The sequence below is a fragment of the Cherax quadricarinatus genome, chromosome 1, assembly GCF_038502225.1.
Source record: "Cherax quadricarinatus isolate ZL_2023a chromosome 1, ASM3850222v1, whole genome shotgun sequence".
NCBI classification, from domain to species: Eukaryota; Metazoa; Arthropoda; class Malacostraca; order Decapoda; family Parastacidae; genus Cherax; species Cherax quadricarinatus.
In genome coordinates this window covers 12487545-12515082 of record NC_091292.1, presented here as the reverse complement: position 1 = coordinate 12515082, position 27538 = coordinate 12487545, and the positions used below count along the sequence as shown (strand labels likewise).

At 50.2% G+C, this 27538-nt stretch overlaps 1 protein-coding gene across 2 annotated transcripts in view; it reads left to right on the top strand.

Annotated features, from left to right (window-relative positions):
• Positions 1-115: 115 nt before the first annotated feature.
• LOC128685030 (mucin-2-like) overlaps positions 116-27538 on the top strand; it is a 28832-nt gene continuing 1409 nt past the window's right edge. The window contains exons 1-4 of one of the 2 annotated variants that reach the window (XM_070094279.1): positions 116-194; positions 751-3861; positions 7795-7889; positions 27391-27523. In XM_070094279.1, coding sequence (XP_069950380.1) covers positions 2011-3861; positions 7795-7889; positions 27391-27523 — 2079 coding nt within the window. In that variant the 5' untranslated portion in view covers positions 116-194; positions 751-2010. Of the gene's footprint in view, positions 3862-7794; positions 7890-27390; positions 27524-27538 lie in introns of both variants that reach the window. The other variant, XM_070094227.1, reaches the window with a different exon arrangement.

Sequence of the window (27538 nt, the reverse complement as noted above, 5' to 3'; positions counted from 1 at the left end):
TAGTACTCAACAACGAGTAACTAATGACAAGTAGCTAACCTCATGCAACTGCTAGTAACTAACATCGAGTAACTAACAATGACTAACTAAATAAGATTTTTTCATGACAGGTCAGTTTATATCCAACTGCTCAGCGAATATCACTCAGCCTGGTGTCATCACCTCTCCAAACTTTCCTAGCTATTACCCAGCAGGTAATGTGACTCTTGTCAAGTGTATGGGCTGAGGAGGGTTGTTAAGATGGTTCGGACATTTAGAAAGGATGGCACGAAATAGTGAATTGGAGGACGTACAAATCTGTACTGGAGGGAAGCCTGGGTAGGGTTCGGCCTAAGAAAGGTGGGAGGAAGGGGGTAAAGGAGGTTTTGTGTACGAGGGGCTTAGACTTCCAGCATGCATGCGTGAGCGTGTTAGATAGGAGCGAGTGGAGAGAAATGATTTTATGACTTGACGTGCTGTTGGAGTGCGAGCAGTGTAACATTTATGAAGGGATTCAGGAAAACTGGTTAGCTGGAGGTGAGAAGTATAGTGCCTGCGCTCTGAAGGAGGAGTGGATATAAGTTGCAGTTTTTGTAGTATCGACATGCCTCTGGCAAGAGAGTGAGTGATGATAAAACTGTTTCTTCTTTCTCGAGTCACCCTGCCTCGGTGGGGAACGGCCGATGAGTTAACAAAGAAAAATATAATAACCAGTATATGAGCACAGATGAATGACGAATGTTCTCAACACCACCCAGATGTTTCTGACAGGATCAAGATGCGTCTTCGTGATCCAGGCTCCCACCTGTCTCTCTCCTCAACTCACCTTCAACAACTTCTCACTCTATGGATATGATCCCTACTGCGACAACAATTATTGTTGCTACTTCGACTTTCTGGAGATCAGGACGACTAACCTCACCACCGGCGACGTGTAAGTCAAGTTATGTCTGTAGATAATCCCATTGGTTAAAAAAAATATTAAAGCGAAACGCACCATACTTTATGTTCATGTTAAATCTTTCTTATTCTTGCAAATCGCTACTTATATTTTATTTTCCTAATGATTTGATAGCAATTATTGTCTTACGCATTTATTTATTTTTTTTGGGGGGGAGGGGCCTTACTTTATGTACGAACAAAGGTTTTATCTAATATTTAGTAATTAACATTCACACTTGAATCCGTTGTTAGAGTTCTACCTTAAATAAGTTTCGTAAATATTCTGTTTTTGAAACATAATCATTTGTCAGTGCACTTAACTTCAGTCATATCACTCTGCCTCTACACCTTTTCAAAGACGGGAAATTAAGTGTGTTTACTCGGTCTCTATAAAGAATAAATATGAGAACTCCTGGACTTTTTCACTTTGCGTTCAGTCAGTTCTCCCAGTGTTGGAACCTACGGCAGGCATGTTCTCAAACTCCCCATCGTTTTGTGATTTATTTTCAGTCGTGTTATAACGATTTCGCGATTCCCAGTTACCTTAGGCTAAACTCTAAGCAATCTTCCCCAGTCAACTTAGTAATTAAAATACTGCAATGATTTCCGCCAATTTCCTTCACAAGTACTGCAACATGGACATGACACCCAGCTAGGTCTTGTGTTATCCCTGGATATACTAACACTCATCATCTACGTTACAGGTATTGTGACATGGATATAATGCCCAGCCAGGTCTTCACCTCGCCCCAGAACACAATGATCCTCTTCTTCTCCACTACTACTAACTTTTATACAGGATGGTCGGCCAATGTTTCCTTCATACCGATTCCGGGATGCACGTAAGAGAAGCTCTGTTGGCATCTTTCAGAGAAGCTGTGTGTAGTGAGTCTGGGTGTACAGAGGTGGGTATGTGTGTCTGGGTGTAAACAGGTAGGAGTGTGTCTGGTAGTAGGTATACCTGGATTATACCTGGAGAGGGTTTCGGGGGTCAACGCCCCCGCTGCCCGGTCTGAGACCAGGTCTCGTGAGGAAGGATAAACTTAATATTCGCATTTTAAGTGATATACTGATTCGATTTGCAGGACGATGCCTACAGACACCACCTCTACCACCATAACAACTACTACGACCACCACCACCACCACCCCAACTACTGCGACCACCACCACCACCCCAACTACTACTACCACCACCATCACACCAACTACTACGACCGCCACCATCACACCAACTATTACGACCACCACCATCACACCAACTGTTACGACCACCATCACACCAACTACTACGACCACCACCACCACCCCAACTACTACGACCACCACCACCACCCCAACTACTACGACCACCACCCCAACTATCACGACCACCACTATCACACCAACTACTACGACCGCCACCATCACACCAACTACTACGGCCACCACCACCACCACCCCAACTACTACGACGACGACGACCACCCCAACTACTACGACCACCACCATCACACTAACTACTACGACCACCACCACCCCAACTGCTACGACCACCACCCCAGCTACTACGACCACCACCATCACACCAACTACTACGACCACCACCCCAACTACTACGACGACGACCACCACCACCCCAACTACTAGGACCACCACCATCACACCAACTACTACGACCACCACCACCACCCCAACTACTACGACCACCACCACCACCCCAACTACTACGACCACCACCCCAACTACCACGACCACCATCACACCAACTACTACGACCGCCACCATCACACCAACTACTACGGCCACCACCACCACCACCCCAACTACTACGACGACGACCACCACCCCAACTACTACGACCACCACCATCACACTAACTACTACGACCACCACCACCCCAACTGCTACGACCACCACCCCAGCTACTACGACCACCACCATCACACCAACTACTACGACCATCACCACCACCCCAACTACTACGAGCACCACCACCACCCCAACTACTACGACCACCACCATCACACCAACTACTACGACCGCCACCATCACACCAACTACTACGACCACCACCACCACCCCAACTACTACGACCACCACCATCACACCAACTACTACGACCACCATCACCACCCCAACTACTACGACCACCACCATCACACCAACTATTACGACCACCATCACACCAACTACTACGACCACCACCACCACCCCAACTACTACGACCACCACCATCACACCAACTACTACGACCACCATCACCACCCCAACTACTACGACCACCACCATCACACCAACTATTACGACCACCATCACACCAACTACTACGACCACCTCAATCACACCAATTACTACGACTACCACCACAGCAATTACTACGACGACTATCACCACCACACCAACTACTACCACTACCACCACTACAACTAGTACGATTATTACCACGACTACTACTACCACAACAATTACTACATCATCCACCACCACCACCACACCAACTACAGCCACAACACCAACTACCACCACAACATCTACTACGACTACCTTTACCAAACCAACTACCACAACAACACCATCTACTACGACTACTATCAACACACAAACAACGACGACAACCTCCACCGCACCAACGACAACGACTACCAAACCAAGTAGCGCGACTTCCCCCACCACACCAACTACCCCGACTACCACCACCAAACCATTTACTACGATTACCACTACCAAACCAACTAGTGCCACTACCACTACTAAACCAACTATAACTAATACCACAACCAAACCAACTACCACGACTACCACCATCCCAACTAAAACTACCATAGCCACTACCACCACCGCTCCCTCACTTCCACGTTGCAATATAAACACTTCTGGAGGATGTTTCGTCTGGACATCACCTTTCTATGGCATCAGAAATTATACGGATAACTTCAGTTGTTCAGTAACTGCACAGTCGGTGAGTAGAATCTCTCTCTCTCTCTCTCTCTCTCTCTCTCTCTCTCTCTCTCTCTCTCTCTCTCTCTCTCTCTCTCTCTCTCTCTCTCTCTCTCTCTCTCTCTCTCTCTCTCTCTCTCTTTCTCTCTCTTTTTCTTTCTGTTTCTCTCATTTTATATATATACACACACACACATTTATACATATACAGTGGACCCCCGCATAACGATTACCTCCAAATGTGACCAATTATGTAAGTGTATTTATGTAAGTGCGTTTGTACGTGTATGTTTGGGGGTCTGAAATGGACTAATCTACTTCACAATATTTCTTATGGGAACAAATTCGGTCAGTACTGGCACCTGAACATACTTCTGGAGTGAAAAAATATCGTTAACCGGGGGTCCACTGTATATATATATATATATATATATATATATATATGTATATGTATATATATATATATATATATATATTTATGTATACATATATATATATATATATATATATATATATATATATATATATATATATATATATATATATATATATATATATATATATATATATATATATATATATATATATATATATATATATATATATATATATATATATATATATATCACATATATATCATATATATATGTGTGTACGTGTGTAAAATAACCAGGGGAGTTGAATAATAACTTTCGTGTTGCAATCAACACATCATCAGGAGCTTGCAAAGTTGCAGAAATGAGTAAGAAAATCTCAGCAGATTCGCTCCGAGGATATCTGGATAACATCATTAGTAATCTTAATATAAAATGGGAAATTGGTAACAAGCTCTAAATTATAAACTGGTTCTGCTGAGAAGCATGTTAGTTAAGGAGCTATTCAGTAAGGAACTAGAAAATATATATAAAAATGAGAATGAGGTAACCAGTGCAGATGCAGAGATGGTAAATTTGGATTCATAGAAAGATGTATGGAAAGTAGTTTGTCTCCTTGTGTGTTGCATGGGCTCTCTCTCACTGTGTTGCAAAGCACACCCTCATTCTTATTGTGTTGCAGACCATGTCCTCATTTTTACTGTATTGAAGAGCACGCCCTCCTTCTTATTGTGTTGCAGAGCACGCCCTCCTTCTTATTGTGTTGTAGAGCACGCCCTCCTTCTTATTGTGTTGCAGAGCACGCCCTCCTTCTTATTGTGTTGTAGAGCACGCCCTCCTTCTTATTGTGTTGTAGAGCACGCCCTCCTTCTTATTGTGTTGTAGAGCACGCCCTCATTCTTATTGTGTTGCAGAGCACGCCCTCATTCTTATTGTGTTGTAGAGCACGCCCTCATTCTTATTGTGTTGTAGAGCACGCCCTCATTCTTATTGTGTTGTAGAGCACGCCCTCATCCTTATTGTGTTGCAGAGCACGCCCTCATTCTTATTGTGTTGTAGAGCACACCCTCATTCTTATTGTGTTGTAGAGCACGGCGTCATTCTTACTGTGTTGTAGAGCACGCCCTCATTCTTATTGTGTTGTAGAGCACGCCCTCATTCTTATTGTGTTGTAGAGCACGCCCTCATTCTTATTGTGTTGTAGAGCACGCCCTCATTCTTATTGTGTTGTAGAGCACGGCGTCATTCTTACTGTGTTGCAGAGCACGCCCTCATTCTTATTGTGTTGTAGAGCTCGCCCTCATTCTTATTGTGTTGTAGAGCACGCCCTCATTCTTATTGTGTTGTAGAGCACGGCGTCATTCTTACTGTGTTGCAGAGCACGCCCTCATTCTTATTGTGCTGTAGAGCACGCCCTCATTCTTATTGTGTTGCAGAGCACGCCCTCATTCTTATTGTGTTGTAGAGCACGCCCTCATTCTTATTGTGTTACAGAGCACGCCCTCATTCTTATTGTGTTGTAGAGCACGCCCTCATTCTTATTGTGTTGTAGAGCACGCCCTCATTCTTATTGTGTTGTAGAGCATGGCGTCATTCTTACTGTGTTGCAGAGCACGCCCTCATTCTTATTGTGTTGTAGAGCACGCCCTCATTCTTATTGTGTTGCAGAACACGCCCTCATTCTTATTGTGTTGCAGAGCACGCCCTCATTCTTATTGTGTTGCAGAGCACGCCCTCATTCTTATTGTGTTGCAGAGCACGCCCTCATTCTTATTGTGTTGCAGAGCACGCCCTCATTCTTGTGTTGCAGAGCACGCCCTCATTCTTATTGTGTTGCAGAGCACACCCTCATTCTTATTGTGTTGCAGAGCACGCCCTCCTTCTTATTGTGTTGCAGAGCACGCCCTCCTTCTTATTGTGTTGCAGAGCACGCCCTCATTCTTATTGTGTTGCAGAGCACGCCCTCCTTATTGTGTTGCAGAGCACGCCCTCATTCTTATTGTGCTGCGGATCATGCTCTCGTTCTTCTGTTGCAGATAATGTCCTAATTCTTCACATGTTGCAAAGCACGCTCTCCCCCTTGTGTTGCACAGTATGCCTTCCTTCTTCTTGTGTTGTGGATCATGCCATCATTCTTCTTGTGTTGCAGAACACGCCCTCTCTCCCTGTGTGGTGGAACACGCCCTCCTTTCCTCTGTCACTGAACTCCCTTAAACCTGTTTCACAGAACACGCTCTCTCCCTGTGTTCCAATACACACTCTTCACTCTTTCTCTTCACCTTGTTGAAGAACATGCTCTTCCTCACTGTGTTACCGCCCTACTGTTGTGTTGCACTGTGTACTCCCAATATTGCAAGGAGCGCATACCTCTCCCTTTTTAGCGGTGCATCTACCTTCACCCTGTGTTACAGGGCGACGCCTTGTAGCTGTGTTACAGGGTGACGCCTTGTAGCTGTGTTACAGGGTGACGCCTTGTAGCTGTGTTACAGGGTGACGCCTTGTATCTGTTTTACAGAGTGACGCCTTGTATCTGTTTTACAGGGTGACGCCTTGTATCTGTGTTACAGGGTGACGCCTTGTATCTGTTTTACAGAGTGACGCCTTGTATCTGTTTTACAGGGTGACGCCTTGTATCTGTGTTACAGGGTGACGCCTTGCATCTGTGTTACAGGGTGACGCCTTGTAGCTGTGTTACAGGGTGACGCCTTGTAGCTGTGTTACAGGGTGACGCCTTGTATCTGTGTTACAGGGTTACCCCTTGTATCTGTGTTACAGGGTGACGCCTTGTATCTGTTTTACAGAGTGACGCCTTGTATCTGTTTTACAGGGTGACGCCTTGTATCTGTGTTACAGGGTGACGCATTGTATCTGTGTTACAGGGTGACGCCTTGTGTCTGTGTTACAGGGTGACGCCTTGTATCTGTGTTACAGGGTGACGACTTGTATCTGTGTTACAGGGTGACGCCTTGTAGCTGTGTTACAGGGTGACGCCTTGTAGCTGTGTTACAGGGTGACGCCTTGTATCTGTGTTACAGGGTGACGCCTTGTATCTGTGTTACAGGGTGACGACTTGTATCTGTGTTACAGAGTGACGCCTTGTATCTGTGTTACAGAGTGACGCCTTGCATCTGTGTTACAGGGTGACGCCTTGTATCTGTGTTACAGGGTGACGCCTTGTATCTGTGTTACCGGGTGACGACTTGTATCTGTGTTACAGAGTGACGCCTTGTATCTGTGTTACAGAGTGACGCCTTGCATCTGTGTTACAGGGTGACGCCTTGTTTCTGTGTTACAGAGTGACGCCTTGTATCTGTGTTACAGAGTGACGCCTTGTATCTGTGTTACAGGGTGACGCCTTGTATCTGTTTTACAGAGTGACGCCTTGTATCTGTTTTACAGGGTGACGCCTTGTATCTGTGTTACAGGGTGACGCCTTGCATCTGTGTTACAGAGTGACGCCTTGCATCTGTGTTACAGGGTGACGCCTTGTTTCTGTGTTACAGAGTGACGCCTTGTATCTGTGTTACAGAGTGACGCCTTGTATCTGTGTTACAGGGTGACGCCTTGTATCTGTGTTGCAGGGTGCGCCCTACGGAGTGATCATCACTGCTGACACCTTCATGCTGGCTCGGGTAGACTACGTTAGTGTGAATTTACCTTACAACAGGACCAAAACGTAAGTATGGATGATAAATATCAGCAGTCACAGGTATCACTGTGAAAGGAGAATTAATAGTACAAGTATTACATGTATTACGAAGGATGCAAGTTTCCATAGATCATGTTTAAACTAAGGAATTTAATACCCTATTATGACAGAGTAGTCTTGAGGCTATGCATATTAGCTGAGTAGACTTAAATGCCTAAAAAATAACCTAATTTTAATAACAATTCATTTTCAATGTTTCCAACATTAAAATAATGATGATGAAAGGTTATTTTTTGCGTTATCAAATTTACGAACATTCCCGGAGTTATGATCTATGTAAGAAATTTGGTGATCTGCTCCAAATTTGTAAGTGTTGTTAACAGAGACCAGGAACAGGCTGAACGAAATTTTAACGGCAGTGGGGGAAATAATATATATCTCTATGATCTTTCTGATAAAGGGAGCTTTAATTCATTTTAATTTCCAGAATTGGTATGTGTATGAGTGAGGTGAAAGTGTTGAATGATGATGAAAGTAGTTTCATATTGGGGATTTTCTTTCTTCTTGGGTCAACCTGCCTCGGTGGGAGACGACCGACGTGTTGGAAAAAAAATTATATTAAGCTCTCCCATGGGTCAAAACAGATGAAGCGACTAATGACCAAAAACCTATTGAAGATTTCAAATACTTATATAAAGACGGATATATTATCGTCACTGTCAGAGAAATACATGCGCCCCGTATTAGCAAAAATAATTACTTCATTCCCTCCGACGTTTTACATATATTTGGTACCGTGATGAACCATCACACTACCTGGGCTGTGGCATGGTGAACCATCACACTACCTGGGCTGTGGCATGGTGAACCATCACACTACCTGGGCTGTGGCATGGTGAACCATCACACTACCTGGATTGTGGCATGGTGAACCATCACACTACCTGGGCTGTGGCATGGTGAATCATTACACTACCTGGGCTGTGGCATGGTGAATCATCACACTACCTAGGCTGTGGCATGGTGAATCATCACACTACCTGGGCTGTGGCATGGTGAATCATCACACTACCTGGGCTGTGGCATGGTGAACCATCACACTACCTAGGCTGTGGCATGGTGAATCATCACACTACCTGGGCTGTGGCATGGTGAATCATCACACTACCTGGGCTGTGGCATGGTGAACCATCACACTACCTGGGCTGTGGCATGGTGAATCATCACACTACCTGGGCTGTGGCATGGTGAACCATCACACTACCTGGGCTGTGGCATAGAGAACCATCACACTACCTGGGCTGTGGCATGGTGAACCATCACACTACTTGGACTGTGGCATGGTGAACCATCACACTACCTGGGCTGTGGCATGGTGAACCATCACACTACCTGGGCTGTGGCATGGTGAACCATCACACTACCTGGGCTGTGGCATGGTGAACCATCACACTACCTGGGCTGTGGCATGGTGAACCATCACACTACCTGGGCTGTGGCATGGTGAACCATCACACTACCTGGGCTGTGGCATGGTGAACCATCACACTACCTGGGCTGTGGCATGGTGAACCATCACACTACCTGGGCTGTGGCATGGTGAACCATCACACTACCTGGGCTGTGGCATGGTGAACCATCACACTACCTGGGCTGTGGCATGGTGACCCATCACACTACCTGGGCTGTGGCATGGTGAACCATCACACTACCTGGGCTGTGGCATGGTGAACCATCACACTACCTGGGCTGTGGCATGGCGAACCATCACACTACCTGGGCTGTGGCATGGTGAACCATCACACTACCTGGGCTGTGGCATGGTGAACCATCACACTACCTGGGCAGTGGCATGGTGAACCATCACACTACCTGGGCTGTGGCAGGGTGAATCATCACACTACCTGGGCTGTGGCATGGTGAACCATCACACTACCTGGGCTGTGGCAGGGTGAATCATCACACTACCTGGGATGTGGCAGGGTGAATCATCACACTACCTGGGCTGTGGCATGGTGAATCATCACACTATCTGGGCTGTAGCATGGTGAACCATCACACTACCTGGGCTGTGGCAGGGTGAATCATCACACTACCTGGGATGTGGCAGGGTGAATCGTCACACTACCTGGGCTGTGGCATGGTGAATCATCACACTACCTGGGCTGTAGCATGGTGAACCATCACACTACCTGGGCTGTGGCAGGGTGAATCATCACACTACCTGGGATGTGGCAGGGTGAATCATCACACTACCTGGGCTGTGGCATGGTGAATCATCACACTACCTGGGCTGTGGCATGGCGAATCATCACACTACCTGGGCTGTGGCACGGTGAATCATCACACTACCTGGGCTGTGGCATGGTGAATCATCACACTACCTAGGCTGTGGCATGGCGAATCATCACACTACCTAGGCTGTGGCATGGCGAATCATCACACTACCTGGGCTGTGGCATGGCGAATCATCACACTACCTGAGCTGTGGCATGGTGAATCATCACACTACCTGGGCTGTGGCATGGTGAATCATCACATTACCTGGGCTGTGGCATGGCGAATCATCACACTACCTGGGCTGTGGCATGGCGAATCATCACACTACCTGGACTGTGGCATGGTGAACCATCACACTACCTGGGCTGAGGCATGGTGAATCATCACACTACCTGGGCTGTGGCATAGTGAATCATCACACTACTGGGGCTGTTGCATGGTGAATCATCACACTACCTGGGCTGTGGCATGGTGAATCATCACACTACCTGGGCTGTGGCATGGTGAACCATCACACTACCTGGGCTGTGGCATTGTGAATCATCACACTTCGTGGGCTGTGGCATGGTGAACCATCACACTACCTGGGCTGTGGCATGGTGAACCATCACACTACCTGGGCTGTGGCATGGTGAACCATCACACTACCTGGGCTGTGGCATGGTGAACCATCACACTACCTGGGCTGTGGCATGGTGAACCATCACACTACCTGGGCTGTGGCATGGTGAACCATCACACTACCTGGGCTGTGGCATGGTGAACCATCACACTACCTGGGCTGTGGCATGGTGAACCATCACACTACCTGGGCTGTGGCATGGTGACCCATCACACTACCTGGGCTGTGGCATGGTGAACCATCACACTACCTGGGCTGTGGCATGGTGAACCATCACACTACCTGGGCTGTGGCATGGCGAACCATCACACTACCTGGGCTGTGGCATGGTGAACCATCACACTACCTGGGCTGTGGCATGGTGAACCATCACACTACCTGGGCAGTGGCATGGTGAACCATCACACTACCTGGGCTGTGGCAGGGTGAATCATCACACTACCTGGGCTGTGGCATGGTGAACCATCACACTACCTGGGCTGTGGCAGGGTGAATCATCACACTACCTGGGATGTGGCAGGGTGAATCATCACACTACCTGGGCTGTGGCATGGTGAATCATCACACTATCTGGGCTGTAGCATGGTGAACTATCACACTACCTGGGCTGTGGCATGGTGAACCATCACACTACCTGGGCTGTGGCATGGTGAACCATCACACTACCTGGGCTGTGGCATGGTGAACCATCACACTACCTGGGCTGTGGCATGGTGAACCATCACACTACCTGGGCTGTGGCATGGTGAACCATCACACTACCTGGGCTGTGGCATGGTGAACCATCACACTACCTGGGCTGTGGCATGGTGAACCATCACACTACCTGGGCTGTGGCATGGTGACCCATCACACTACCTGGGCTGTGGCATGGTGAACCATCACACTACCTGGGCTGTGGCATGGTGAACCATCACACTACCTGGGCTGTGGCATGGCGAACCATCACACTACCTGGGCTGTGGCATGGTGAACCATCACACTACCTGGGCTGTGGCATGGTGAACCATCACACTACCTGGGCAGTGGCATGGTGAACCATCACACTACCTGGGCTGTGGCAGGGTGAATCATCACACTACCTGGGCTGTGGCATGGTGAACCATCACACTACCTGGGCTGTGGCAGGGTGAATCATCACACTACCTGGGATGTGGCAGGGTGAATCATCACACTACCTGGGCTGTGGCATGGTGAATCATCACACTATCTGGGCTGTAGCATGGTGAACTATCACACTACCTGGGCTGTGGCAGGGTGAATCATCACACTACCTGGGATGTGGCAGGGTGAATCGTCACACTACCTGGGCTGTGGCATGGTGAATCATCACACTACCTGGGCTGTAGCATGGTGAACCATCACACTACCTGGGCTGTGGCAGGGTGAATCATCACACTACCTGGGATGTGGCAGGGTGAATCATCACACTACCTGGGCTGTGGCATGGTGAATCATCACACTACCTGGGCTGTGGCATGGCGAATCATCACACTACCTGGGCTGTTGCACGGTGAATCATCACACTACCTGGGCTGTGGCATGGTGAATCATCACACTACCTAGGCTGTGGCATGGCGAATCATCACACTACCTAGGCTGTGGCATGGCGAATCATCACACTACCTGGGCTGTGGCATGGCGAATCATCACACTACCTGAGCTGTGGCATGGTGAATCATCACACTACCTGGGCTGTGGCATGGTGAATCATCACACTACCTGGGCTGTGGCATGGCGAATCATCACACTACCTGGGCTGTGGCATGGCGAATCATCACACTACCTGGACTGTGGCATGGTGAACCATCACACTACCTGGGCTGAGGCATGGTGAATCATCACACTACCTGGGCTGTGGCATAGTGAATCATCACACTACTTGGGCTGTTGCATGGTGAATCATCACACTACCTGGGCTGTGGCATGGTGAATCATCACACTACCTGGGCTGTGGCATGGTGAACCATCACACTACCTGGGCTGTGGCATTGTGAATCATCACTCTTCGTGGGCTGTGGCATGGTGAACCATCACACTACCTGGGCTGTGGCATGGTGAACCATCACACTACCTGGGCTGTGGCATGGGGAATCATAACACTACCTGGGCTGTGGCATGGTGAACCATCACACTAACTGGACTGTAGCATGGTGAACCATCACACTACCTTTGCTGTGGCATGGTGAATCATCACACTACCTGGGCTCTGGCATGGTGAATCATCACACTACCTTGGCTGTGGCATGGTGAATCATCTCACTACCTGGGCTGTGGCATGGTGAACCATCACACTACCTGGGCTGTGGCATGGTGAACCATCACACTACCTGGGCTGTGGCATGGTGAAACATCACACTACCTGGACTCTGGCATGGTGAACCATCACACTACCTGGACTGTAGCATGGTGAATCATCACAATAAATGGGCTGTGGCATGGTGGACCATCACACTTCCTGGGCTGTAGCATGGTGAATCATCACACTACCTGGGCTGTAGCACGGTGAATCATCACACTACCTGTGCTGTGGCATGGTGAACCATCACACTACCTGGACTTTGGCATGGTGAACCATCACACTACCTGGACTGTAGCATGGTGAATCATCACACTACATGGACTGTTGAATGGCGAATCATCACACTACCTGGGCTGTCGGATGGTGAACCCTCATACTACCTGGTTCTGTCGCATGGTGAACCATCACACTACCTGGGCTGTGGCATGGTGACCCATCACACTACCTGGGCTGTGGCATGGTGAACCATCACACTACCTGGGCTGTAGCATGGTGAATCATCACACTACCTGGGCTGTGGCATGGTGAACCATCACACTACCTGGGCTGTGGCATGGTGAATCATCACACTACCTGGTCTGTGGCATGGCGAATCGTCACACTACCTGGACTGTAGCATGGTGAACCATCACACTACCTGGACTGTACCATGGTGAATCATCACACTACCTGGGCTATGGCATGGTGAATCATCACACTACCTGGGCTGTCGCATGGTGAACCATCACACTACCTGGTTCTGTCGCATGGTGAACCATCACACTACCTGGGCTGTGGCATGGTGAATCATCACGCTACCTGGGCTCTGGCATGGTGAATCATCACACTACCTGGACTGTAGGATGGTGAATCGTCACACTACCTGGGCTGTGGCATGGTGAACCATCACACTACCTGGGCTGCGGCATGGTGAACCATCACACTACCTGGGCTGTGAGATGGTGAACCATCACACTACCTGGGCTGTAGCATGGTGAACCATCACACTACCTGGGCTGTGGCATGTTGAATCATCACACTACCTGGGCTGTAGCATGGTGATCCATCACACTACCTGGATTGTGGCATGGTGAATCATCACACTACCTGGGCTGGGGCATAGTGAATCATCACACTACCTGGGCTGTGGCATGGTGAATCATCACACTACCTGGGCTGTGGCATGGTGAATCATCACACTACCTGGGCTGTGGCATGGTGAACCATCACACTACCTGGGCTGTGGCATGGTTTATCATCACTCTACCTGGGCTGTGGCATGGTGAACAATCACACTACCTGGGCTGTGGCATGGTGAACCATCACACTACCTGGGCTGTGGCATGGTGAACCATCACACTACCTGGGCTGTGGCATGGTGATTCATCACACTACTAGGGCTGTGGCATGGTGAATCATCAAACTACCTGGACTGTGGCATGGTGAACCATCACACTACCTGGGCTGTGGTATGGTGAATCATCACACTACCTGGACTGTAGCATGGTGACTCATCACAATAAATGGGCTGTGGCATGGTGAACCATCACACTACCTGGGCTGTAGCATGGTGAATCATCACACTACCTGGACTGTTGAATGGCGAATCATCACACTATCTGGGCTGTGGCATGGTGAATCATCAAACTACCTGGACTGTGGCATGGTGAACCATCACACTACCTGGGCTGTGGTATGGTGAATCATCACACTACCTGGACTGTAGCATGGTGACTCATCACAATAAATGGGCTGTGGCATGGTGAACCATCACACTACCTGGGCTGTAGCACGGTGAATCATCACATTGCCTGTGCTGTGGCATGGTGAACCATCACACTATCTGGGCTGTGACATGGTGAACCGTCACACTATCTGGGCTGTGGCATGGTGGACCATCACACTACCTGGACTGTGGCATGGTGAACCATCACACTACCTGGACTGTAGCATGGTGAATCATCACACTACCTGGACTGTTGAATGGCGAATCATCACACAACCTGGACTGTGGCATGGTGAACCATCACACTACCTGGGCTGTGGCATGGTGAATCATCACACTACCTGGGCTGTAGCATGGTGAATCATCACACTACCTGGGCTGTGGCATGGTGAACCATCACACTACCTGGGCTGTGGCATGGTGAATCATCACACTACCTGGGCTGTGGCATGGTGAATCATCACACTACCTGGACTGTAACATGGTGAATCATCACACTACCTGCGCTGTGGCATGGTGAACCTTCGCACTACCTGGGCTGTGGCATGGTGAACCATCACACTACTTGGGCTGTTAGATGGTGAACCATCACACTACCTGGGCTGTAGCATGGTGAACCATCACACTACCTGGGCTGTGGCATGGTGAACCATCACACTACCTGGGCTGTAGCATGGTGAACCATCACACTACCTGGGCTGTGGCATGGTGAACCATCACACTACCTGGGCTGTGGCATGGTGAACCATCACAATACCTGGGCTGTAGCCTGGTGAACCATCACACTACCTGGGCTGTAGCATGGTGAACTATCACACTATTTGGGCTGTGGCACGGTGAACCATCACACTACCTGAGCTGTACCATGGTGAACCATCACACTACCTGGGCTGTGGCATGGTGAACCGTCACACTACCTGGGCTGTAACATGGTGAACCATCACACTACCTGGGCTGTAGCATGGTGAACCATCACACTACCTGGGCTGTGGCATGGTGAACCATCACAATACCTCTGCTGTAGCATGGTGAACCATCACACTACCTGGGCTGTGGCATGGTGAACCATCACACTCCTGGGCTGAGGCATTGTGAACCATCACACTACCTGTGCTGTGGCATGGTGAACCATCACACTACCTGGGCTGTTGCATAGTGAACCATCACACTACCTGTGCTGTGGTATGGTGAACCATCACACTACCTGGGCTGTAGCATGGTGAACCATCACACTACCTGGGCTGTGGCATGGTGAACCATCACACTACCTGGGCTGTGGCATGGTGAACCATCACAATACCTCTGCTGTAGCATGGTGAACCATCACACTACCTGGGCTGTGGCATGGTGAACCATCACACTACCTGGGCTGTGGCATGGTGAACCATCACACTACCTGTGCTGTGGCATGGTGAACCATCACACTACCTGGGCTGTAGCATGGTGAACCATCACACTACCTGTGCTGTGGTATGGTATGGTGAACCATCACACTACCTGGGCTGTAGCATGGTGAACCATCACACTACCTGGGCTGTGGCATGGTGAACCATCACACTACCTGGGCTGTAGCATGGTGAACCATCACACTACCTGGGCTGTGGCATGGTGAACCATCACACTACCTGGGCTGTGGCATGGTGAACCATCACAATACCTGGGCTGTAGCCTGGTGAACCATCACACTACCTGGGCTGTAGCATGGTGAACTATCACACTATTTGGGCTGTGGCACGGTGAACCATCACACTACCTGAGCTGTACCATGGTGAACCATCACACTACCTGGGCTGTGGCATGGTGAACCGTCACACTACCTGGGCTGTAACATGGTGAACCATCACACTACCTGGGCTGTAGCATGGTGAACCATCACACTACCTGGGCTGTGGCATGGTGAACCATCACAATACCTCTGCTGTAGCATGGTGAACCATCACACTACCTGGGCTGTGGCATGGTGAACCATCACACTCCTGGGCTGTGGCATTGTGAACCATCACACTACCTGTGCTGTGGCATGGTGAACCATCACACTACCTGGGCTGTGGCATGGTGAACCATCACACTACCTGGGCTGTGGCATGGTGAACCATCACAATACCTCTGCTGTAGCATGGTGAACCATCACACTACCTGGGCTGTGGCATGGTGAACCATCACACTACCTGGGCTGTGGCATTGTGAACCATCACACTACCTGTGCTGTGGCATGGTGAACCATCACACTACCTGGGCTGTAGCATGGTGAACCATCACACTACCTGTGCTGTGGTATGGTGAACCATCACACTACCTGGGCTGTAGCATGGTGAACCATCACACTACCTGGGCTGTGGCATGGTGAACCATCACACTACCTGGGCTGTGGCATGGTGAACCATCACAATACCTCTGCTGTAGCATGGTGAACCATCACACTACCTGGGCTGTGGCATGGTGAATCATCACACTACCTGGGCTGTGGCATGGTGAATCATCACACTACCTAGGCTGTGGCATGGTGAACCATCACACTACCTAGGCTGTGGCATGGTGAATCATCACACTACCTGGGCTGTGGCATGGTGAATCATCACACTACCTGGGCTGTGGCATGGTGAACCATCACACTACCTGGGCTGTGGCATGGTGAATCATCACACTACCTGGGCTGTGGCATGGTGAACCATCACACTACCTGGGCTGTGGCATGGTGAACCATCACACTACCTGGGCTGTGGCATGGTGAACCATCACACTACTTGGACTGTGGCATGGTGAACCATCACACTACCTGGGCTGTGGCATGGTGAACCATCACACTACCTGGGCTGTGGCATGGTGAACCATCACACTACCTGGGCTGTGGCATGGTGAACCATCACACTACCTGGGCTGTGGCATGGTGAACCATCACACTACCTGGGCTGTGGCATGGTGAACCATCACACTACCTGGGCTGTGGCATGGTGAACCATCACACTACCTGGGCTGTGGCATGGTGAACCATCACACTACCTGGGCTGTGGCATGGTGAATCATCACACTACCTGGGCTGTGGCATGGTGAACCATCACACTACCTGGGCTGTGGCATGGTGAACCATCACACTACCTGGGCTGTGGCATGGTGAACCATCACACTACTTGGACTGTGGCATGGTGAACCATCACACTACCTGGGCTGTGGCATGGTGAACCATCACACTACCTGGGCTGTGGCATGGTGAACCATCACACTACCTGGGCTGTGGCATGGTGAACCATCACACTACCTGGGCTGTGGCATGGTGAACCATCACACTACCTGGGCTGTGGCATGGTGAACCATCACACTACCTGGGCTGTGGCATGGTGAACCATCACACTACCTGGGCTGTGGCATGATGAACCATCACACTACCTGGGCTGTGGCATGGTGAACCATCACACTACCTGGGCTGTGGCATGGTGACCCATCACACTACCTGGGCTGTGGCATGGTGAACCATCACACTACCTGGGCTGTGGCATGGTGAACCATCACACTACCTGGGCTGTGGCATGGCGAACCATCACACTACCTGGGCTGTGGCATGGTGAACCATCACACTACCTGGGCTGTGGCATGGTGAACCATCACACTACCTGGGCAGTGGCATGGTGAACCATCACACTACCTGGGCTGTGGCAGGGTGAATCATCACACTACCTGGGCTGTGGCATGGTGAACCATCACACTACCTGGGCTGTGGCAGGGTGAATCATCACACTACCTGGGATGTGGCAGGGTGAATAATCACACTACCTGGGCTGTGGCATGGTGAATCATCACACTATCTGGGCTGTAGCATGGTGAACCATCACACTACCTGGGCTGTGGCAGGGTGAATCATCACACTACCTGGGATGTGGCAGGGTGAATCGTCACACTACCTGGGCTGTGGCATGGTGAATCATCACACTACCTGGGCTGTAGCATGGTGAACCATCACACTACCTGGGCTGTGGCAGGGTGAATCATCACACTACCTGGGATGTGGCAGGGTGAATCATCACACTACCTGGGCTGTGGCATGGTGAATCATCACACTACCTGGGCTGTGGCATGGCGAATCATCACACTACCTGGGCTGTGGCACGGTGAATCATCACACTACCTGGGCTGTGGCATGGTGAATCATCACACTACCTAGGCTGTGGCATGGCGAATCATCACACTACCTAGGCTGTGGCATGGCGAATCATCACACTACCTGGGCTGTGGCATGGCGAATCATCACACTACCTGAGCTGTGGCATGGTGAATCATCACACTACCTGGGCTGTGGCATGGTGAATCATCACACTACCTGGGCTGTGGCATGGCGAATCATCACACTACCTGGGCTGTGGCATGGCGAATCATCACACTACCTGGACTGTGGCATGGTGAACCATCACACTACCTGGGCTGAGGCATGGTGAATCATCACACTACATGGGCTTTGGCATAGTGAATCATCACACTACTTGGGCTATTGCATTGTGAATCATCACACTACCTGGGCTGTGGCATGGTGAATCATCACACTACCTGGGCTGTGGCATGGTGAACCATCACACTACCTGGGCTGTGGCATTGTGAATCATCACTCTTCGTGGGCTGTGGCATGGTGAACCATCACACTACCTGGGCTGTGGCATGGTGAACCATCACACTACCTGGGCTGTGGCATGGTGAACCATCACACTACCTGGGCTGTGGCATGGTGAACCATCACACTACCTGGGCTGTGGCATGGTGAACCATCACACTACCTGGGCTGTGGCATGGTGAACCATCACACTACCTGGGCTGTGGCATGGTGAACCATCACACTACCTGGGCTGTGGCATGGTGAACCATCACACTACCTGGGCTGTGGCATGGTGAACCATCACACTACCTGGGCTGTGGCATGGTGACCCATCACACTACCTGGGCTGTGGCATGGTGAACCATCACACTACCTGGGCTGTGGCATGGTGAACCATCACACTACCTGGGCTGTGGCATGGCGAACCATCACACTACCTGGGCTGTGGCATGGTGAACCATCACACTACCTGGGCTGTGGCATGGTTAACCATCACACTACCTGGGCAGTGGCATGGTGAACCATCACACTACCTGGGCTGTGGCAGGGTGAATCATCACACTACCTGGGCTGTGGCATGGTGAACCATCACACTACCTGGGCTGTGGCAGGGTGAATCATCACACTACCTGGGATGTGGCAGGGTGAATCATCACACTACCTGGGCTGTGGCATGGTGAATCATCACACTATCTGGGCTGTAGCATGGTGAACCATCACACTACCTGGGCTGTGGCAGGGTGAATCATCACACTACCTGGGATGTGGCAGGGTGAATCGTCACACTACCTGGGCTGTGGCATGGTGAACCATCACACTACCTGGGCTGTAGCATGGTGAACCATCACACTACCTGGGCTGTGGCATGGTGAATCATCACACTACCTGGGATGTGGCAGGGTGAATCATCACACTACCTGGGCTGTGGCATGGTGAATCATCACACTACCTGGGCTGTGGCATGGCGAATCATCACACTACCTGGGCTGTGGCACGGTGAATCATCACACTACCTGGGCTGTGGCATGGTGAATCATCACACTACCTAGGCTGTGGCATGGCGAATCATCACACTACCTAGGCTGTGGCATGGCGAATCATCACACTACCTGGGCTGTGGCATGGCGAATCATCACACTACCTGAGCTGTGGCATGGTGAATCATCACACTACCTGGGCTGTGGCATGGTGAATCATCACACTACCTGGGCTGTGGCATGGCGAATCATCACACTACCTGGGCTGTGGCATGGCGAATCATCACACTACCTGGACTGTGGCATGGTGAACCATCACACTACCTGGGCTGAGGCATGGTGAATCATCACACTACCTGGGCTTTGGCATAGTGAATCATCACACTACTTGGGCTGTTGCATTGTGAATCATCACACTACCTGGGCTGTGGCATGGTGAATCATCACACTACCTGGGCTGTGGCATGGTGAACCATCACACTACCTGGGCTGTGGCATTGTGAATCATCACTCTTCGTGGGCTGTGGCATGGTGAACCATCACACTACCTGGGCTGTGGCATGGTGAACCATCACACTACCTGGGCTGTGGCATGGGGAATCATAACACTACCTGGGCTGTGGCATGGTGAACCATCACACTAACTGGACTGTAGCATGGTGAACCATCACACTACCTTTGCTGTGGCATGGTGAATCATCACACTACCTGGGCTCTGGCATGGTGAATCATCACACTACCTTGGCTGTGGCATGGTGAATCATCTCACTACCTGGGCTGTGGCATGGTGAACCATCACACTACCTGGGCTGTGGCATGGTGAACCATCACACTACCTGGGCTGTGGCATGGTGAAACATCACACTACCTGGACTCTGGCATGGTGAACCATCACACTACCTGGACTGTAGCATGGTGAATCATCACAATAAATGGGCTGTGGCATGGTGGACCATCACACTTCCTGGGCTGTAGCATGGTGAATCATCACACTACCTGGGCTGTAGCACGGTGAATCATCACACTACCTGTGCTGTGGCATGGTGAACCATCACACTACCTGGACTTTGGCATGGTGAACCATCACACTACCTGGACTGTAGCATGGTGAATCATCACACTACATGGACTGTTGAATGGCGAATCATCACACTACCTGGGCTGTCGGATGGTGAACCCTCATACTACCTGGTTCTGTCGCATGGTGAACCATCACACTACCTGGGCTGTGGCATGGTGACCCATCACACTACCTGGGCTGTGGCATGGTGAACCATCACACTACCTGGGCTGTAGCATGGTGAATCATCACACTACCTGGGCTGTGTCATGGTGAACCATCACACTACCTGGGCTGTGGCATGGTGAATCATCACACTACCTGGTCTGTGGCATGGCGAATCGTCACACTACCTGGACTGTAGCATGGTGAACCATCACACTACCTGGACTGTACCATGGTGAATCATCACACTACCTGGGCTATGGCATGGTGAATCATCACACTACCTGGGCTGTCGCATGGTGAACCATCACACTACCTGGTTCTGTCGCATGGTGAACCATCACACTACCTGGGCTGTGGCATGGTGAATCATCACGCTACCTGGGCTCTGGCATGGTGAATCATCACACTACCTGGACTGTAGGATGGTGAATCGTCACACTACCTGGGCTGTGGCATGGTGAACCATCACACTACCTGGGCTGTGGCATGGTGAACCATCACACTACCTGGGCTGTGAGATGGTGAACCATCACACTACCTGGGCTGTAGCATGGTGAACCATCACACTACCTGTGCTGTGGCATGTTGAATCATCACACTACCTGGGCTGTAGCATGGTGATCCATCACACTACCTGGATTGTGGCATGGTGAATCATCACACTACCTGGGCTGGGGCATAGTGAATCATCACACTACCTGGGCTGTGGCATGGTGAATCATCACACTACCTGGGCTGTGGCATGGTGAATCATCACACTACCTGGGCTGTGGCATGGTGAACCATCACACTACCTGGGCTGTGGCATGGTTTATCATCACTCTACCTGGGCTGTGGCATGGTGAACAATCACACTACCTGGGCTGTGGCATGGTGAACCATCACACTACCTGGGCTGTGGCATGGTGAACCATCACACTACCTGGGCTGTGGCATGGTGATTCATCACACTACTAGGGCTGTGGCATGGTGAATCATCAAACTACCTGGACTGTGGCATGGTGAACCATCACACTACCTGGGCTGTGGTATGGTGAATCATCACACTACCTGGACTGTAGCATGGTGACTCATCACAATAAATGGGCTGTGGCATGGTGAACCATCACACTACCTGGGCTGTAGCATGGTGAATCATCACACTACCTGGACTGTTGAATGGCGAATCATCACACTATCTGGGCTGTGGCATGGTGAATCATTAAACTACCTGGACTGTGGCATGGTGAACCATCACACTACCTGGGCTGTGGTATGGTGAATCATCACACTACCTGGACTGTAGCATGGTGACTCATCACAATAAATGGGCTGTGGCATGGTGAACCATCACACTACCTGGGCTGTAGCACGGTGAATCATCACATTGCCTGTGCTGTGGCATGGTGAACCATCACACTATCTGGGCTGTGACATGGTGAACCGTCACACTATCTGGGCTGTGGCATGGTGGACCATCACACTACCTGGACTGTGGCATGGTGAACCATCACACTACCTGGACTGTAGCATGGTGAATCATCACACTACCTGGACTGTTGAATGGCGAATCATCACACAACCTGGGCTGTGGCATGGTGAACCATCACACTACCTGGGCTGTGGCATGGTGAATCATCACACTACCTGGGCTGTAGCATGGTGAATCATCACACTACCTGGGCTGTGGCATGGTGAACCATCACACTACCTGGGCTGTGGCATGGTGAACCATCACACTACCTGGACTGTGGCATGGTGAATCGTCACACTACCTGGTCTGTGGCATGGTAAATCATCACACTACCTGGACTGTAGCATGGTGAACCATCACACTACCTGGACTGTACCATGGTGAATCATCACACTACCTGGGCTGTGGAATGGTGAATCATCACACTACCTGGGCTGTCGCATGGTGAACCATCACACTACCTGGTTCTGTCGCATGGTGAACCATCACACTACCTGGGCTGTGGCATGGTGAATCATCACACTACCTGGGCTGTGGCATGGTGAATCATCACACTACCTGGACTGTAACATGGTGAATCATCACACTACCTGGGCTGTGGCATGGTGAACCATCGCACTACCTGGGCTGTGGCATGGTGAACCATCACACTACTTGGGCTGTTAGATGGTGAACCATCACACTACCTGGGCTGTAGCATGGTGAACCATCACACTACCTGGGCTGTGGCATGGTGAACCATCACACTGCCTGGGCTGTAGCATGGTGAACCATCACACTACCTGGGCTGTGGCATGGTGAACCATCACACTACCTGGGCTGTGGCATGGTGAACCATCACAATACCTTGGCTGTAGCCTGGTGAACCATCACACTACCTGGGCTGTAGCATGGTGAACTATCACACTATTTGGGCTGTGGCACGGTGAACCATCACACTACCTGAGCTGTACCATGGTGAACCATCACACTACCTGGGCTGTGGCATGGTGAACCGTCACACTACCTGGGCTGTAACATGGTGAACCATCACACTACCTGGGCTGTAGCATGGTGAACCATCACACTACCTGGGCTGTGGCATGGTGAACCATCACAATACCTCTGCTGTAGCATGGTGAACCATCACACTACCTGGGCTGTGGCATGGTGAACCATCACACTCCTGGGCTGAGGCATTGTGAACCATCACACTACCTGTGCTGTGGCATGGTGAACCATCACACTACCTGGGCTGTTGCATAGTGAACCATCACACTACCTGTGCTGTGGTATGGTGAACCATCACACTACCTGGGCTGTAGCATGGTGAACCATCACACTACCTGGGCTGTGGCATGGTGAACCATCACACTACCTGGGCTGTGGCATGGTGAACCATCACAATACCTCTGCTGTAGCATGGTGAACCATCACACTACCTGGGCTGTGGCATGGTGAACCATCACACTACCTGGGCTGTGGCATGGTGAACCATCACACTACCTGTGCTGTGGCATGGTGAACCATCACACTACCTGGGCTGTAGCATGGTGAACCATCACACTACCTGTGCTGTGGTATGGTATGGTGAACCATCACACTACCTGGGCTGTAGCATGGTGAACCATCACACTACCTGGGCTGTGGCATGGTGAACCATCACACTACCTGGGCTGTAGCATGGTGAACCATCACACTACCTGGGCTGTGGCATGGTGAACCATCACACTACCTGGGCTGTGGCATGGTGAACCATCACAATACCTGGGCTGTAGCCTGGTGAACCATCACACTACCTGGGCTGTAGCATGGTGAACTATCACACTATTTGGGCTGTGGCACGGTGAACCATCACACTACCTGAGCTGTACCATGGTGAACCATCACACTACCTGGGCTGTGGCATGGTGAACCGTCACACTACCTGGGCTGTAACATGGTGAACCATCACACTACCTGGGCTGTAGCATGGTGAACCATCACACTACCTGGGCTGTGGCATGGTGAACCATCACAATACCTCTGCTGTAGCATGGTGAACCATCACACTACCTGGGCTGTGGCATGGTGAACCATCACACTCCTGGGCTGTGGCATTGTGAACCATCACACTACCTGTGCTGTGGCATGGTGAACCATCACACTACCTGGGCTGTGGCATGGTGAACCATCACACTACCTGGGCTGTGGCATGGTGAACCATCACAATACCTCTGCTGTAGCATGGTGAACCATCACACTACCTGGGCTGTGGCATGGTGAACCATCACACTACCTGGGCTGTGGCATTGTGAACCATCACACTACCTGTGCTGTGGCATGATGAACCATCACACTACCTGGGCTGTATCATGGTGAACCATCACACTACCTGTGCTGTGGTATGGTGAACCATCACACTACCTGGGCTGTAGCATGGTGAACCATCACACTACCTGGGCTGTGGCATGGTGAACCATCACACTACCTGGGCTGTGGCATGGTGAACCATCACAATACCTCTGTTGTAGCATGGTGAACCATCACACTACCTGGGCTGTGGCATGGTGAACCATCACGCTACCTGGGCTGTGGCATTGTGAACCATCACACTACCTGTGCTGTGGCATGGTGAACCATCACACTACCTGGGCTGTAGCATGGTGAACCATCACACTACCTGTGCTGTGCTGTGGTATGGTGAACCATCACACTACCTGGGCTGTAGCATGGTGAACCATCACACTACCTGGGCTGTGGCATGGTGAACCATCACACTACCTGGGCTGTGGCATGGTGAACCATCACACAACCTGGGCTGTAGCATGGTGAACCATCACACTACCTGTGCTGTGGCATGGTGAACCATCACACTACCTGGGCTGTAGCATGGTGAACCATCACACTACCTGGGCTGTGGCATGGTGAACCATCACACTACCTGGGCTATGGCATGGTGAATCATCGCACTACCTGGGCTGTGGCATGGTGAACCATCACACTACCTGGGCTGTAGCATGGTGAACCATCACACTACCTGGGCTATGGCATGGTGAATCATCGCACTACCTGGGCTGTAGCATGGTGAACCATCACACTACGTGGACTGTAGCATGGTGAACCATCACACTACCTGGGCTGTGGCATGGTGAACTATCACACTATCTGGGCTGTGGCATGGTGAACCATCACACTACGTGGACTGTAGCATGGTGAACCATCACACTACCTGGGCTGTGGCATGGTGAATCATCACACTACCTGGGCTGTGGTATGGTGAACCATCACACAACCTGGGCTGTGGCATGGTGAACCATCACACTACCTGGGCTGTGGCATGGTGAATCATCACACTACCTGGGCTGTGGCATGGTGAATCACACTACCTGGGCTGTGGCATGGTGAACCATCACACTACCTGGGCTGTGGCATGGTGAACCATCACACTACCTGGGCTGTGGCATGGTGAACCATCAAACTACCTGGGCTGTGGAATTATGAACCATCACACTACCTGGGCTGTAGCATGGTGAACCATCAAACTACCTGGGCTGTGGCATGGTGAACCATCAAACTACCTGACGATATGCTATCCCACAAAAGCCCAGGTAAGAGTCTCTTATTCCTCTTAAAATGGGTGTCAGGATCGACAGGAAAAGCATAAGACTCATGTATCTGTTGAGTAGTTACACTTATTTCAAAAAGAGGATCAGGAAGGGTGTATAGTCTTTCAGTTGTTACTTACCCTTCCCCATCCTGGTCATGGACCGAGCCGCGGGGCCGTTGACCCACCCGGGACACCCTCCAAGTATACTCCAGGTATACCCACCAATATCTAGATCATATGCCTGTTACCAATGATTTCCCTTTACCTGTATATCATTCTCTTAACCGTAACATCACTCCAACTTCTTGAAAGACCAATCCCAACCTCCTAGACGCGTTCAACTTACTATGTAGGGACTTGGATGAGAGAACAAGAATGTAAATTCAATGCAAATGTAGGACCTGGTTACCGCACTGCTTCTATCATACCTGTTCATGAGTCTCAGTGACGCATATGGCAACTACTTCCTTTCTGTTATAAACGTAATGAGTGAGAATGCTAGGAAGCAATCGATCAGCTTTGAGCTAGTTGAAAATTGGAGAAAATGAGAGAATGGCACAGTCAGCAAGAACCAGTCATGGGATAAAACGGAAGTGCAATAGAGACTACGCCAGCCAAGTGAAAATTAATGACCGAATCCAAGAGATAGAGTCCGCAAACTGAGTCTAGGTGAACACCCTCCCTCGTACACATAAACAGTTAACAGAAAAGAAAATATTTTTAGTCTGAATCTATATTATAAAATCGAACTGATTTACCAAAGCCCCCATAAAATATTCTTCGCTTAACGTGACTGTGACCTGCATCTTCACAGGTACACGTCGACCAGCTCTTGGACTCTCTCATCTCCTTCCTTCAACTTCAACATGCTCTTCGTTGCAGACAGCAAATACAATAATAGAGGCTTCAGCATTACCATCTGTCCTGTACAAAACTCCTGCCATGTGGTGAGTCCTTTACCA